The following is a 17,492-nucleotide window of genomic DNA, read 5'->3' as shown; positions in this document are numbered from 1 at the left end:
GCCCCCATCATGCGCCCCTCACATAGAATGCCCCCATCATGCGCCCCTCACATATAATGCCCCCATCATGCGCCCCTCACACATAATGCCCCCATCATACGCCCCTCACATATAATGCCCCATCATACGCCCCTCACATATAATGCCCCCATCATACGCCCCTCACATATAATGCCCCCATCATGCCCCCTCACATATAATGCCCCCATCATGCGCCCCTCACATATAATGCCCCATCATGCGTCCCAAACATATAATGCCCCCATCATATGCCCCTCACATATAATGCCCCCATCATATGCCCCTCACATATAATGCCCCCATCATATGCCCCTCATATATAATGCCCCCATCATGTGCCTTTCACATATAATGCCCCCATCATGCTCCCAGATAGATATGACCCCCCATCAGGTAGGGCTCCTAAGTAGGTATAGAGGCCCCAGACAGATATGACCCCCATCTGGTAGGGCACCCCAGTAAGTACACAGGCCCCCAGATAGATATGACCCCCATCAGGTAAGTAGGTATAGAGGCCCAAGATAGATATGATTCCCATCACTGATGGGGGTAATATCTATCTGGGGGCCTGGCTACCTACTGGGGAGCACTACCTGATGATCAGGTAGGGGTTCCCAATAGGTGTACAGGCCCCCAAATAGATATCATGGTCGGCAGGTAGGGTTCCTATTTAAACAATTATGCCCCCTAAGAAGATAGGTTAGCCCCTGGTGATAAGCAGGTTCTCCCTTATTAGGCAAGTAATGAGGCAAGTTAAGTTAAGTTTCACAGCTACAGTACTTACATCTCCCTGCTGCAGCCTAAAATGAGCCTTCTTTGTGGGGATGCGCGCGTTAGGTGACGTCATCACATGCGCTATGCAGGATGTCAGCGTCCCGATGTCCTGCGCTGCGGATGCGATGACATCACCAATCGCGTGCAATCCTCCAGGAAGGCTCGTTATAGACTGTAGCAGGGAGATATAGGTACCGTAGCAGTTCAAGCCGACGTGTGTGAAGTCTTCTAGCATTTAGCACTGCTTGCCCGAAGCAGGGCTAAGTGCCTAAAGAAATCACCTGCCCGGCGCCTGGGCCGCACAAAATTTCATTTGAGACCCCTGACCTAGAGTTTGTTTGTATTCCAGGACTTCTAGCATGCATATGGTGGGGGGAATATAGTCCTACAACAGCTAAAAGATGCAGTACTCAGGGAAAATAGTACTTTCTAAGATAGATGAGCTCTGGATAGGTGAAAACTTGTAATCTTGGGATAAACCAAGTAATGGAAAATTACATTGTGATCAGGATTGTTAAAGGGTCATCAGATCTTGGACACTGATGCTGTATTCACAGGATATACAATAAATGCCACCTGGGACCCTCACCCATTAGCAGACTGGGGGCTCTGCAACCTCTGTTTATTGTCAGTGACTGCATTTTCCATTGAAATGACCCAAACTTATAAAATTCAGATGTGTGAATAAAACAGTGTCACCTTTCTTGGTGAATGGCCTTTATTCCTTTATTTTTACAGATAGGTTGATTTAATAACAATAGTGCATACCATAAAATGGAGCTTGTGATATATATATATTTTTTTACTGTCATCGCTGTTGTATAGTACGAAAATTATTAGATGTAATTTTTTTTCCAACATTGTATATTGACAGTGCTGTCATTTATTGTGAGAATAATAGTAGCATTCTCAAGATTAGATGCAGGAATTACATTTATAGCAATATATCTTATAAGTCTGCACATTAATAGTATTTGATGGAGATATCCTGTCGGATGGTTTATCTATAGGTTACAGTTCTGTATGGTAATTGAAAACATTGATCACACAATGAAACATCAATTTGGTAAATAGATCTTCACCAAAATTAGATACATTGTATAGATATCACTTTTGTATGTGAGTCTGCTTGCTAACCTGTAACTAAAGTGTTCATATAAGTGGCACCCCCCATCAGTCCTAGGGTACCCAACACTCTCTTGTAACATGTACCTTGTCTACAGATCTCTGAGCCGAGCTCTTGGAGGGCGTACTGTATGGATGTATATATATAAACAATGCAAAATGAAACTTTACTATGAGATAAGTCAAAGCTATTTCTAAGCCCCACCTGTACACTATTAATTCTCAGTATTTAAAGGAGAAGTATCATGTAGAAAAACGTATCCCCTATCCAAGGGATAGAGGATAAGTGTTAGATCACGGTGGGTCTGACTGCTAGGACCCCCCACAATTTCCTGCACAAGACCCCGGCTCTCCCCGGGAACAGAGGGTATCGAGGGTATCCCCTGGAACAGAGGGGATCTCTATGGGGGAAGGCTGTATCTCCAGCTCTCCCATAGAGATATTTGTGCAGGGGTCGACATGTTCCTGGAGAGAGCTGAATTCCCATGCAGAAGATTGCAGGGGGTCCAAGCAGTCAGACCCCCCACAATATAAAACTATGCCCTGTCCTTTGGAGAGGGGATATGTTTTTCTGTCCTCTGCACAGGATCCTCATCTCTTGTCTTGCGCTGGAGGGCCAGTGTTCTCCTCTCTGCAGACAATGTGGAGTAGTCACTGTACAATGCTTTGGTCAATCTATGGTGTCACTTCCCCAAAGATTACAGCTGATTGCAGGGCGACACCTTGTGATCAACCTATTGACAAGGGACCCATCTAGCTATTAAGAATTGTCCAAAATAGACAACCCTTTTAAAGCAGATAGTCAGGTCTCCTAAACTACCCCAACAGAGGGCACATATAAAAGAGGGAGAGATGCTGTGCTCAGGGATGTGTGTGTGTGTGTGTATAAAAGCTGGTTAAATGCTGCCAGGAATCCTATTAACACATTTTCCACTCATAATTCGTGAATGATGAAATACGGTAAGCTGGATCCAAAACTGCAGCAATACACAGCAAAATACATGGCAGACATCTTAGGCTATTCCTCAGACTTCTGCTACATTTCCTGCAGTGAACTTTTCTCCCTCTCTATCCTATGCTGCTCTCAGAAGCTGCAATGAATCTTTATTAAGTATTTTACTCATATCCTGAAAAGTTTTGAACATAATTCATGATGATTTCTCAAAGCTCCCCTCAAGCTATGAAATTATGTCAAACTATATATATATATATATATATATATATATATATGGACAGAAAGAGAGAAAGAGGTAGGTTTTGATAACCAACTTCTGCCTATATATGCCATAATATTATAGTACGTAAAGAGTACTCCTGTTTTTCTTCCCCCCCCCCATATTTTAACTCCCCATCACTAGTCCTACAGCTCCAATTGTTTATTCCAGCACAGCTGCATCTATGTGTTTCAATGCCCTTACTTGATCATGTGATCACCAGTCTGACTCTCCAAATCTTCCAGTGCCTAATGGTTACAAAAGGACGTCAGACTCTGTCTTCCTGTGGCCTACAGGATGACATCATCACCTACCAGATCCCTCCTACTAACTCCCAGACTCCTCCCCACTCCTCCCAGCTCCATCTGCTATCTCTATAGATCAGCTGCTTTTTTATGTTTTTGCTGTGATTTTCCCTAAAACATATAGATAAAATAAACAGGCCTCTTTAAATCTGATTGGTTGATATGGGCAATTGGTCAATTTTACACAGTTTTTTTTTTATAAATCTCCCCCATTGTACCGCAATTGTGCAAAATGTTGATCTTTTTATTACAATTTGGAATATAATTGCAAAAACAGCAGAACCCACTTCACTGTGCATTTATAAACCAATATGAAGCCTATTCTATGCATGCCACATCAGCAAAAAGAGGTAAGAGAAAGGCATGCACAAAAACCTTCACATTATTCTCAAATAATATCCTATGCTGAACTATATGAACAAAAAAATAAAATAAAAATTTCCCGGAATTCTCCCTTAAAGGTAATCTGACAGCAGCATCACCTGCACAAACCGTTAGTGCCATTGCTGAGTTATGGTCTATAGAATAGGGGGGGGGAGCAAATAGATATATATATATATATATATATATATATATATATATATATATATATATAAAGACCTATGTGTCAGTTTAGTATTGCGTAAAGGAAGAAACACTTGGTCATAAAATTATGACCAAGTGTTTCTTCCTTGAGTTATGGTCTAAAATGAAAAAAAAAATGTAAAAAATTAGCTTTCTTGGTTCTACATTATAAGTTGTATCCACTATTGTTGCGACACCGATAAGGGCCCTGTTGGTGTCGGCAGTACTTTTATTTTTACTGCAGTTGTTTAAATATATGTCTGACTATGCATCATTTAGAATAAATCTTATTGCTTATTAATTATTGTGCCATATATCTTAGACCTTGAGCGCCAGTTCTTTGTGATATTAAAATTTTAGCCCATAAGTTGAGAACAACATCACCAAATGGTAAACATTGTTAAAATCCGCAATATTACCCTGTACAAGGATGTAAAAGCAGGTTAGTGCCGGTGATGCTGCTGTCATATGCTCTTTAAAGGGGGTTTTCTGGGCATTGAGAATGGAGTTCTTTTTTTTTTTTTTTTTTTTGTAAATGCATCAAAAAAGACAGCATACTCTCCTGCCTCTGGGCTGAGCAAGCATTTCCTACCCCAAAAAACACCACAGGAACCAAGAAGAAGAAGAGAGAAGCAGGGGCTAGGCACCATCAGAATGGCAGTAGCAAGGGATCAGAGAAGGTGCATATCTTCACTGAAACCCCAAGGCATTTGCAAAATCAATCTCCCTGCCTGGAAACCCTTGTAAAGTTATTTGTGTCCTGGTATGATAAGCTACATATCAAAGGAAAATAGTTTTAAAAATGATTATGGAGCTTTAATGTTGCCTGACATTGGCAATATAAGAGGCTGAGGATTGGTTCCCCTCTCTTGCCAGCATACATCCAGAACTGGGTAAAGCTTTCCTTGGAACTCTGCACGAAATGTATAGAGAGGTATCAGTTCATCTGTGTTGTCTGCATTATAAAACGTAAGCTCCCCTTTCTCATAGTTTAGGAAAATGCCAATGCGTTCTGGATGGGTTTGGATAGGCAGATAGACACTGGGAGATGTGAAGGCTTCATAATAACGTCCTTCTTTAAGGCCAATAAGCCATGCCCCTGCCTCTGGTGATCGAATCATCTTGCCTTTACGGCTTACTGTGCCCTTCACCACACCAATTCTCCACTTCTGTTTGGTGCCAACAATTACTTCCCAGTAATGTTTCCCTGTGGAAAAGCCACGTGTTGCCAGAACACAGCTGCTGTTTTCAAAGCCCTCAGGATTGCTGCCACGACGGCAAGCGGGTGACTTGCACTGCACCACAGTATTTCCCCTGGACAACTCCAGAAGTGGGTGCGCTGTGAGGGGGTCTAATTTCAGAACCTCTGGAGCTGTAGAAATCACAGAAGATAAGCACATTGTTAAAATACAGAAGAGACATAACAATTAAATCAGAAACATTATTTCAGATGCCACAAAAATACCTGCTAAACCTTTTTCTTCTCCTCACTTAAAGGAGGGCTCTCACCAAAAAACTCTCACAGTGTTAGATGCCTAAGGGTAAGTTCAACACTGCAGAATTCTGCGCAGTGAACACTACCATCAGTGGGAATGGGTCTTCCGTGAGACCAGTTCACACTGAGGAATTTCAGCAGTGGACAATTCCGCTGCTGAAATTGTTCCGTGCAAAGAAGGAACATGTCCATTCTTTGCACGGAAGTCCGCAAGCACTGCATAGCCATCAATGGTGACGGCGGGGTGCTGCACGGTCCTACCGCCAAAGTATTTTGCGGAGATTCCACACTGTGAACATATTCTTACAGTAAATCTAAATATGTTCAAAGTTTTATACAAAAGTATTTACTAAAATAGGCATGTGATGGATGCTAACATGTCCTAATAACATTTAAAGGGGTACTTCGCTACTAGACATCTTATCCCCTATCCAAAGGATAGCGGATAAGATGTTTGATTGCGGGGCTCCCGCCATTTGGACCCCCTGCAATCTCTGCTGTGGCATCCCAGTTGAACTTCGCTCTGAGCCGGATGACTAGTGATGCGGTGCCGGGGGCTCGTGACATGATAACCATGCCCCCCTCGTGACATCACACTCTCCCTCTCAATGTAAGTCTATGGGAGAGGGTGTGACGGCTGCCATTCCGCCTCCCATACACTTGCATTGAGGGGGCGTGGTGTGACGTCAGGAGGGGTCATTGGTAGAGCAATGGTCAGCGCTATCTGAAAAGGTGGTGGTGCGCGAGGAAAAAAGTAATGCAATATAATGAAGGAGGTCCCAGCACTCACCGATGCAAGCAATTTGATATTTTATTGTATATCCAAGTCACAGGACGCGTTTTGGCACTTAGCCTTCTTCTGCTGACAGCAGAGGAAGGCTAAGTGCCGAAACGCATCCTGTGACTTGGATATACAATAAAATATCAAATTGCTTGCATCGGTGAGTGCTGGGACCTCCTTCATTATATTGTCAGGAGGGGTCATGGCCATGACCTCACGAATCCTCTAAACTACTGCCAGGTGCTGCAAGGAGATTGTGGGGGGTCTTAGCGGTGGGACCCCCACGATCAGACATCTTATCCCCTATCCTATTCATTGGATAAGTGTGGATCCCATCAGTCAGATCCTCACCAATCGGATATCTTTGGCATTGAAAAATGACTCTAACTGCAAAAGATTATTTAATTCACTAAAAAAAAAATCCTTACAGGGCAGAATCCTACGGTGCAGGCGCTTCCAGACTGTTAGTTTGATGTCATCTTGTCGGATTCCAGGTTTAAAGAATACAGCATTATAGGATGTGTCGGCACAGCGAGGGAGCAGGGGCTGACAACTGCAAGAAAGAAATGTGACCTGAGTTTTATTATTCATCTGCATCATATACAAATGTTAAACATATGTGTATCACTTGCCTGGAAGTCACTGTTGCGTAATTCTGTCAAAAGAAACAAAATAGAAAAGTGGTAAGAGAAAAATGTGAAAAGAAGAAAAGGATTTCTTATCGTTGAACAATACACAGTTGTCAGTTTACAGTTGTCTAATGCAGCGTTTCCCAACCAGTGTGCCTCCAGCTGTTGCAAAACTACAACTCCCAGCATGCCCGGACAGCCTTTGGCTGTCCGGGCATGCTGGGAGTTGTAGTTTTGCAACAGCTGGAGGCACACTGGTTGGGAAACATTGGTCTAATGCACTCCAGAAGTTAGACCAGTAAAGATAGTTTATATCTATATATTTATATTCTATAACCATATTCAGTACAATCATCTTGGGATTGGGTTTCCATGAGACGACCAGCAAAAAACCATCCTCCATCTTTACAGAACATGCACTTATCCATTTTTTATTTCATTTTAATCTTTAATGTTGTGCTTTATCTGTACTTGCAGCTGTAATTTACCAATTGCAAAGGACTAGCGGGAAATACTGGTAAAGCACAGGGTTACCGCATGGGGCATGGAGCATCTTAGCTATGAGGAGAGATTAAGGGAGTTACAATTATTTAGTCTTGAGAAGAGACGTTTAAGGGGGGATATGATAAACGTATATAAGTATATAAATGGCCCATACAAAAAATATGGAGAAAAACTGTTCCAGGTTAAACCCCCCTCAAAGGACGAGGGGGCACTCCCTCCGTCTGGAGAAGAAAAGGTTTAGTCTAAAGGGGCGGCACGCCTTCTTTACCGTGAGGACTGGGAATTTATGGAACAGTCTACCTCAGGAACTGGTTACAGCAGGAACAATTAACAGCTTTAAAACAGGGTTAGATACATTCCTGGAACAAAATAACATTAATGCTTATGCAGAATTATAAAATCCCATCCCTTCCTCTTATCCCCTTACACCCTTCCCTTCAATTCCCTGGTTGGACTTGATGGACGTATGTCTTTTTTCAACCATACTAACTATGTAACTATGTAACTATGTACTGCCACCTTTTTAGACGCTAGTGGCAAGGGCTTGACTCCAGAGCCAGCAGTATACAGGCTGGAGTATGTATTAGGGTGTATTATTGTTTCTATGCCAAATGATCCTCTGGTAGACCGGAAAGCCTGTGTAACTTTGACAAGTGTCCTCTGTGGTTAATGGCTTCTTGGCTGCTTATAAATTTGATCATAATAATTTGTGTTTATTTCTTGTTGCTTTCATATTTCCAACGTACTCTGCAGCAGTGTATACTATAATGCTTACTATAAAGTACAAAACATGGATCCCTCCTATCTCTCTTATTTAAACTTCCAGCAGCTGGATACTGTTTTTTGCTGTGCAAAGTAAAGCTGAAATTTGCCAACAAAAACCATCATATGCTCAGTATTAGTAATCTATCCTATATTTAAAAAGGTATTCTGAATCTCTGCTGGATAGGTGATAAATGGTAGATCATTGAGAGATCCCCCACTGATCGCCAGAACCACATTTAGTCGGATTTTAAATCGAGCAGCATGTGCCCTTCCACTTCATTCAAAGTCTATAGCACTAATGAAAATAGCTAAGCACTATGCACTTAGTGGTCGCCCACTAGGCTAACATATATCACAAATTCAGTGGATAGGTAATAAATACTTTTAACCTAAATACATTTTTCATAGGCATATGTTTTATTTCTAGAGCCAAATAAGGATTCATGCTAGCGTTCCGTATTCTCTAAATGACCACTAGAGGCCACTGGAGAGCAGTGTTATGCATTACCAATGCTCAGCAGTAATTATTGTTCCTAGATAGAAATGCTTCTGCAGAAAACGTTCATCATGCTACCCCTTTAATTAAAGGGAAAAAAAATCCCTGTAGGATTCTGCTCTTAAAGAGTACCTGTCACCAAACTTAACTTTTAATATATGGTTCCTTATGTAATTATAAGACACTTTATACACACGCTATTTACTTGCTGTTAAAATTCTCAACCTTTATGTTTTTAATGTGACTGAAAAAATGGCCACTAGTTGGCTCTGTTCTGTTCCCTGCGCAAGTCAAACAGTTAGTTTGGTCTCAACCTGGACCTGCAGAAGTTCAAACTGAGTAAGTGCGTGCGGGGCGTGGTGAGGCACAGCTCTCGCAGGCTTCAGTGATGTTGCGCCTGTTGGGGAACGCCCACTTTCTCCTGCCAAGAGCTCAGACAATGTGAGCAAAGGGAACAGTATGATACAGAGCTCTTTAAAGCTCGGAATTTTTTTTAAGGGTAGGAGGGGTGTTAGGAATTGTTAGGAAATAAAATCTGAGTTAGTTTAGAAAATATGGTTTGATGACAGGTACTCTTTAAAGTGCAAAATGTGAGTGGAATATCTGTAAACTTCATTTACAGGTGCGTAACAGCTAGATTCTGAATTTTTCTTGATACAGGGACCCTGTCATCCCAATTTCATCATCTTAACTGCTACCATACCATCAAACATGATGATAATAGATTTCTAAAGTTATAAAGTAGCCTACGTAACCTGTAAAGAGTCACGTGGTAAGTCCAGTTTGTTAAAGGGGTACTGCGGTGGAAAACTATTTTTCAAATCAACTGATGCCAGAAAGTTAAACAAATTTGTAAATGACTTGTAAATGAAATGCTCCTAATCCTTTTAGTACTTATCAGCTGCTGTATACTACAGAGGAAGTTGAATAGTTATTTTCTGTCTGACCACAGTGCTCTCTGCTGACACCTCTGTCTGTGTCAGGAACTGTCCAGAGTTGGAGCAAATCCCTGTAGCAAACCTCTCCTTCTCCAGACAGTTCCTGACATGGACAAAGGTGGCCGCAGAGAGCACTGTGGTCAGACTGAAAAGAACCACCCAACTTCCTCTGTCGTATAAGCAGCTGATAAGTACTGGAAGGATTAAGATTTTTTAACAGAAGTAATTTACAAATCTGCTTTACCTTCTGACACCAGTTGATTCGAAAAGAGTACCCCTTTTCCTGCGAATGCATCCAAAGCAAGCTTGTGGTGTTATTTAACTGTATGTTAAACTGTGAATCCAGCAGGAGGTAGAAATATTATGTCTTCATTTAGGCTAGGTTTCCACTTTTTTTTTTCTTTTTGGCAAATACGCCAATAAAAACGCCCATTCTGCCGCATGGCGTTTTTTTGTGTGAAAAAACACTGCAGCCAGATGTTAACTGCAAGTCAATAGAGAACTGCAAAATGCCATTTCCACTAGGCGTTTTTCAGTTTGGCATGTTTTTTATCCTTTTGGCGTTTTTCTGCTATTTTGGACTCCTTGGCAGTTTTTTCGAAAATTACCTCTTGTTGAGACTTTTGGCGTTTTTTTCAGGAAAATCTTGGCGTTTTCCTCCGATAGAAGTCTATACAAGTGAAAAAACGCCATGTGGGTTTTAACTTTGGCGTTTTTGCAGGCGGTTTTTATTCTTTTTTGGACTTACTTTTTAATACAAAATTTCGTAGGGTACCATTAAAAAAAAAAAGATACAGTAGCGATGGAAAAAATTGTATTTAACGAAATGTATCTTTTTCATAACAAAATTTCTATTAATTTTTAAACAGGGATCAATTTATGTGGGCGGGTAGGGCACTAAAAATGTAGCCGTAAATAATAAAAATGTAGTGTGTGTGTGTTTTTCACTTTTTTTAAAAACATTTTTTAGGTAGTACTACTACTCCCAGCATGGAACACACTGTTCCATGATGGCAGTAGTAGTACCTGTACTAATTGACAGATCGCCCGTTGCGATCCTTCTGTATAATGTATAGATCCGGCGGCCGCTCTTCTATGGTCCCCTGCACTGCAGTATATTTACACCTATTCATATTTCCTGCAGAGAGCTGGGATTGGCCAGATGGTTCCAGCCAATCACAACTCTCTGTGGTAAATATGACTAGGTGTATATATACGTCAGTGCAGGGGACCATGGAAGAGTGGCCGGCCAATTCTATACATTATACAGAAGGATCACAGCGGGTGTCAGAAGTGACATCTGCTGTGATCTTTCCTTAACTGCAGGTACTACTACTCCCAACAAGGAGCACACTCTGCTCCATGCTGGGAGCTGTAGTACCTGCATTAATAGACAAATCACAACAGGTGTCAGAAGTTACTCGCTGCGATCTGTTGGGAGCTGTAGTACATGCAGTTAAGGTCCATGTTGGGAGCTGTAGTACCTGCAGTTAAGGACAGATCACAGCAAGTGTCACACCTGACACACGATGCGATCCTCCTGATGTGAATTTCGGGACTCAGCTGTGCTCACGGCTACAGAGCCGAGAGAACAGCTGATGCTGAGCAGTAGACATACATATCTACTGCTCAGCAAGAACTTACTATGCCAGCCTGGCAAGGAAAGAGTTAACTTACACTGCTGGACAGTGTAGGTTATCCCTTTGGGCAGTATACAATACATACAGCTATCTATAGATAGCTGTATATAGTGTATACAGAAGATGAAGAAATCCCCTTACCTCCCTCCAGTCCTGGCTGGGTCTGTGAAGCTCCGCCCCCTAGTGATGATCTCATTATGAGGCGGTGCTTCAGACGGGAGCCAGGCTGGTAAGTCTGAGGATCTGTTCAGATGTTCCGTTTTGTATAATGTGAACAGACCCTTCTGGCAGTGTCTTCCCAGATAGGGAGACTCCAGCTGTTGATAAACTACAACTCCCAGCATCCCCAGGCAGCCAAAGGCTGCCTGGGCATGCTGGGGGTTGAAGTTTTGTACCAATTGAAGGCTCCCTGTTCGGGTAGCCATTGCATTATGGGCTCTCTCCCCAGCGGAGAGTGACAAAAATGTCCTAACCAATTTTTTGTGTTTTTTTTTTCTTCTCATTTCAGATCAGTGTATGCAGAGGATAACGGCGGATTCGATGGATTACAGCGGATGAACTGGATTTTTTTTCTTCTTTTAATAAAATGGTTAACGAGGGCTGTGGAGGAGTGTTTTTAAAAATATTTTTTTTTTCCCGGTGTGTTGTGTTTTTTTTAAATTGAATTCTCAGGCTTAGTAGTGGAGGATATCTTATTGATGGAATCCATTACTAAGCCGGGGCTTAGCGTTAGCCCCAAAGACAGCTAGCGCTAACCACCAATTATCACTCTGGTACCCACCGCCACAGGGGTGCCGGGAAGAGCCAGTACCAACAGACCCAGAGCATCAAATATGGCGCTCCTGGGTCTAAGCGGTCCTCGCCCACCCTGGTAACGTCAGGCTGTTGCTGCTTGGTTGGTAATCTGGCTGTGAATAAAAATACGGGAACCCTAAGCAGTTTTTTTCATAAATAAATAAATAAAACGTATAGGGTTCCCCATATTTTTATTCACAGCCAGATACCAACAAAGCAGCAACAGCCTGACGTTACCAGGGTGGGTTAGCACCATTGTTACTGGCCCTCCCCAGCCTAAATAATGCCAGCCTGTTACCGCCTAGGCCCAGGAGTGCCATTTTTGATGCTTCAGGCCTGTTGGTACCGGCTCCAGGGTAATAATTGGGGGTTAGCGCCAGCAGTTTTTGGGGCTAACGCTGACAGAGGTCAGCTTCCACTACTAAGCCTGAAAATTCTCTAATAAAAAACACAACAAATTGGAAAAATTATTTTATTTAAAGAAAAAAACACTCCCCCACAGCCCTTGTTAAACATTTTTTTTAAAGAAAAAAAATCCAGTTCATCGCCATAATCCATCGAATCCACCGTAATCCTCTGCATATACGGATCTGAAACGAGAAGAAAAAAAAAACACAAAAAAATGGGTTAGGACATTTTTGGCGCTCTCTGCTGGTTGAGAGCGCCCATAATGAAATGTCTTCCCAAACAGGGAGCCTCCAATTGTTGCAAAACTACAACTGTAGTTTAGCAACAGCTGGAATCTCCCTGTCTGGGAAGACACTGGCAGAAGGGTCTGTTCACATTTTACAAAACAGACAATGTGAACAGAGCCTCAGACTTACCAGCCTGGCTCCCGTCTATAGCTCTGCCCCCCTAATGATGTCATCAAAAGGGAGCAGAGCTACACAGACCCGACAGGGAGCAAGGGAGGTAAGGGGATCTTGTCTTCTGTATACAGTGGTACCCTAAAGGCAGTGAGAAAACTGCCTCGGGGTACAAATTTGGCTGTTTCTGCACACCAGAAAAAACACCAGAAAAACTGCCAAAACGCAGGAAAAAGCTGCGTGGCGTTTTTGCTGGCGTTTTTTTTTTTAGGTGTAAAAAAAACAAACAAGTGGAAACCTAGCCTCAGAGTTCCAATTCTTCCTTTTCAATACATTACTTGCTTTGGCTAAAAAACAGCTGTCAGTTTGGGTAATCAAACCCATGGACAAGCCAAGACCTGAGTTCTTAATATGGACCTATAAATAGGCATGTAAAATGCTTGTGTGAAAGCGGCCTATGGCTGTTTTATTCAGTATTTTTTTTGCTTTAGGTCTGTTTTATCAGCAGTTTATGGCTCAAAACTAGAGATGAGCGAACTTACAGTAAATTCGATTCGTCACAAACTTCTCGGCTCGGCAGTTGATGACTTTTCCTGCATAAATTAGTTCAGCTTTCAGGTGCTCCCGTGGGCTGGAAAATGTGATACAGTCCTAGGAGACTCTTTCCTATGAATGTATCCACCTTTTCCAGCCCACCGGAGCACCTGAAGGCTGAACTAATTTATGCAGGATAAGTCATCAACTGCCGAGCCGAGAAGTTCGTGACGAATCGAATTTACTGTAAGTTCGCTCAACTCTACTCAAAACGTAGGGCCCAATATACTATGGGACAACTTTACATTTTACATGGCATAATGTGGTGCATTTTTGAACCCATAATAATCCACGGTAACTCATTTCATCATAGATTCCCATAATGCTCTTAGTTCAGTTGGGTAGAGGCTTCCATCTGTAAAATGGGTGCACCTGTATTACCCCCAGGAGAAAGTGGCCTTTTAATAAACACAGGCATGAGGCTGTGTTCACACATTCAGGTTTTTAATTGCAATTATTGAATTTAGAGCCAGGAACAGAACATAAATGGATCAATTTTAGATCTATTCCTGGTTCCTGGTTATATTCAATAATGGCAAATAAAAACCTGAATGTGTGAACATACCCTAAAACTGTGTTTCCCAACCAGGGCGCCTCCAGCTGTTGCAAAACTACAACTCCCATCATGCCTGGACAGCCGTTGGCTGTCCAGGCATTCTGGGAGTTGAAGTTTTGCAACAGCTGGAGGCACCCTGGTTGGGAAACACTACCCTAAAGAGTCATGTCTCACCTGGATGAAGTGTAAGTGATTCTCATTTCCCAGGTTCTCCAGTTGCCTCTCTTTGTCTTGTACAATGCTCAGAATCTCATTTCTTTGCTGTAACTGGATCTCGATGGAATTGATGAGTTCTGTTGCCTTTGTGGACACTAACTTTAGAAAATGAGACTCTTCTTCTGCAATGTATCGCTGGAGCTCACGGAATTCTTTGCAGATTAAACGTTGAAACACATCCGATTCATTCTGGAAAGCAATAGAGACATCACCCATTAGTTTATCTGTAGGCGCAGATTGTATGGCGTCTCTGACTACATTCAGCAAGTAGGCCCCACATTAAAAAGGTTTTTTTTGTTTTTGTAAATAGACCTAAAAGATGTATAGCCACAATCAAAAGTAAGGTCCATTGTTCCCTAAGTGTCGATAAAAAGAAATGCATGGCTATTAAGCAATTTCCATCCCCTCTCCCCTTTTACTATTGGTTACATTTGCCAGAAATGATGTAGCTGTCTGGTTTCCAATTTCTCTGCATAAGCATAGGCAGCATAAGTCTACGTTTACACGTACAAATTCCGTTGTAGGTCGCCCGCTGCGGGAAATCTGTTGCGACTTTTGCTACCATTCACAATGCGTCTGCTGTCAATCTGCCACTATTGCGGATTTTTCGCAGACACATTGAGGTGAACTCGCAGCAGACTTCCCACAGCGGATTTTGTACGTGTGAACGTACCCTAAGGGTACGTTCACACGGGCGGATTACCTGTGAATTTCCGCAGCGTATTTTCTGCAGAAAATCCGCAGCGGACTTTGCTTCCATTGACTTCAATGGGTCAACAGAAAATCCGCAATAGAGGCAGATTTGCAGATTTTCCTTCAGACCCATTGAAGTCAATGGCAGCAAAATCCGCTGCGGAAATTCCGCAGCTAATCCGCCTGTGTGAACTTACCTTAATTGTAAGTGCCCACATGCTTATTTTTGCTGCAGATCTGCTGAAGCAAATCTGCAGCAGAAATTACGCATGTGTGAACTGACCCTTAGGGTACGTTCAGATGGGCGGATTTATTTGCTGGTTTCCCACTGCATATTTGAAAAGGGGCGGGCTCTTCTCGGCTCCCTGCAGCAGATTTTCCGCGGCGTACTTTCTGCTGTGGAAAATCCTCTGCAGACCCTACTGACTTCAATGGGGCTTGCGGCGGATTTTCTGCAGCGTAACTTCCACCGTGGAAAATCTGCTGCAGACAGCCGAGAAGAGACCGCCCCCTATCAAATATACAGCGGGAAACCCGCAAATAGATCCGCCCATGTGAACTTACCCTTAGGCTGGGTTTACATTATGATTGTGCAATATGTTGCACCCCCCTCCCCCCCCAGAATGAACTGAGTGCATTGTCCATGTATGGCCAGTGCTCCATTGATTGTCCATGTGGATTCCAAACATTGCTTAGGACTTGGCAATGTTTGGAAGTCCCATAGAAAATGAATAGCTTGATGGCCGTGCATGCACAATATGCTCTGTTTATTTCACCTCCATTTTTACAATCAGTGGTGGTCTTAGAAGTCTGATGCAAATTAGTCAGCTACTTATGAACTATCCTATGGATAGTTAACGTTCGAATGTGTGATAACCACTTTCAAAGGTAGAGAACCCATACATAACGTTGTCCCGTTCTCAGCTTAGAAATACCAGTGTATGCAGTGAGCTAAATACTATATGTTAGTGTATTGTTCAGGTGTCCAAGCTAAACTCCCATGCCATAAACATTATAATCTGTAAACTACCAGTTATTTAAAGGGGTATTCCGGCCAAATACATCTTTTCCCCTATCCAAAGCATAGAGGATAAGATGTCTGATCGCGGGGGGCCCGCCACTGGGACCGCACCGCGATCTCTGTGCAGTACCCGCATTCTATACGGGGCTGCATCTCCAGTCTCGGAAACCTCTTTGTTTCTGGGATTGGAGACGTGGCGCCACGCCCCCTCCCATAAACATGAATGGAGGGGGTGTGTTGTGATGTCACGAGGGCCCCCCTGCGATCAGACATATTATCCCCTATACTTTGGATAGGGGATAAGATGTATTTAGCCGGAATAACCCTTTAAAGTACTCTTCTATTAAGCATACTTACATCAGAGTTTCCCTTTAGTATAGAGTCACACATAGTATTCTGGTCAATATTTTTGTTAAACCAGATGTGGGTCCAAAACACAGAAAGAGATGCAAATCTTTCCATTGTAGACTGGTTCCACTCCTGGTATTGGCTATAAATACTCACCAAAATACTATGTGAACCTGGCCTTATAGTAACAACGTCTCTAGAGACAGTAAAAATAAATGACATCATACCAACCAGAGTTTGTCATACTTAAATACAGATGTATAGGCATGAGTAATCACATTTTGTTAACTGTTGGAAAATACATCGACATTTCCTATAAATCAATAGAAAGGATTAGAGAATGTGCCAGGGAACTAAAGGGAAAACAAGGAAAGCAATTTGAAGAGAAATAAGTCGCTGTAACCTTGAAATGTCCATGGAAATTAGGGACAGTTGCCAACCATGTGAAATTTGAAAGTCATCTGGGCTAGATTATTCTAAGTTATTATTCTGAATGAGTTTCTATGTACATAAACAACATATTACCCTCTGGCATTTGCAGGTGCATTACCACACCCCTAGAATTATACCGATGTACCTATCTCCGGCTGGTAACGTCAGCCACAAATCTTTAATTTTTCATATAGTGGCGTTGGGAAGGGCATTGTATGAGTTTCAGAACTATTTTATCTTGGATACAAACCAGTGGGTGAAAGTAAGAATGCAGTGGAAATGCAGCTTTATGAAAAAGGCCATTTATTTTGGCCAAGAATAATGCGGCCATATGTTAGCTGGAAAACATGACATGCCATGCCCACATGGCGGTTGTTTTGTTTAGTTTTTTTGCCCTTTTTTCACCCTTAAGTGGCCTTTTTGGCTCAGTAGCAGTTTGTTAAAATTTCAGCATGCTCTGGTTATGGCGATTTTCCCCCTATATGTAACTTCTATACATAGAAATAATGCTAGAAAAAAAAAATTCCATTTATGTTTCTTTGGTGTTTTTCTCTTAATATTTCAATAGAAATCCTTGAGTCACATGATGAATGAATCACGTTATGTGCACTGAGAAAAATTCCAACGGATAAAACAACATAACAATACTAATGCACACTATTTTTGAAAAACACCAAAAAAAACAAAAACAGTGTGGTGGCCCAGTATAGGAGTTGTACCCCTGTACCCTTGCTGTCCTGTGTGGCAGACTATATTGCAGTGTCCCCTGAGTCCCCCCTT

General features: G+C 42.2%; 1 protein-coding gene across 2 annotated transcripts in view; it reads right to left on the bottom strand.

Moving 5' to 3' along the window:
- Positions 1-4,128: 4,128 nt before the first annotated feature.
- The window catches only part of TRIM50 (tripartite motif containing 50), a 41,809-nt gene continuing 28,445 nt past the window's right edge, over positions 4,129-17,492 (bottom strand). For both annotated transcript variants that reach the window (XM_056558646.1, XM_056558647.1), the window contains 4 exons: positions 14,177-14,407; positions 6,912-6,934; positions 6,708-6,832; positions 4,129-5,375 (listed from right to left, as the gene is read on the bottom strand). In XM_056558646.1, the coding sequence (XP_056414621.1) occupies positions 4,810-5,375; positions 6,708-6,832; positions 6,912-6,934; positions 14,177-14,407 (945 nt within the window). In that variant the 3' untranslated portion in view covers positions 4,129-4,809. The remainder of the gene's footprint in view (positions 5,376-6,707; positions 6,833-6,911; positions 6,935-14,176; positions 14,408-17,492) is intronic.

Source organism: Hyla sarda, chromosome 2 (assembly GCF_029499605.1).
Source record: "Hyla sarda isolate aHylSar1 chromosome 2, aHylSar1.hap1, whole genome shotgun sequence".
NCBI classification, from domain to species: Eukaryota; Metazoa; Chordata; class Amphibia; order Anura; family Hylidae; genus Hyla; species Hyla sarda.
This window is presented reverse-complemented; position numbering and strand designations above follow the sequence as displayed.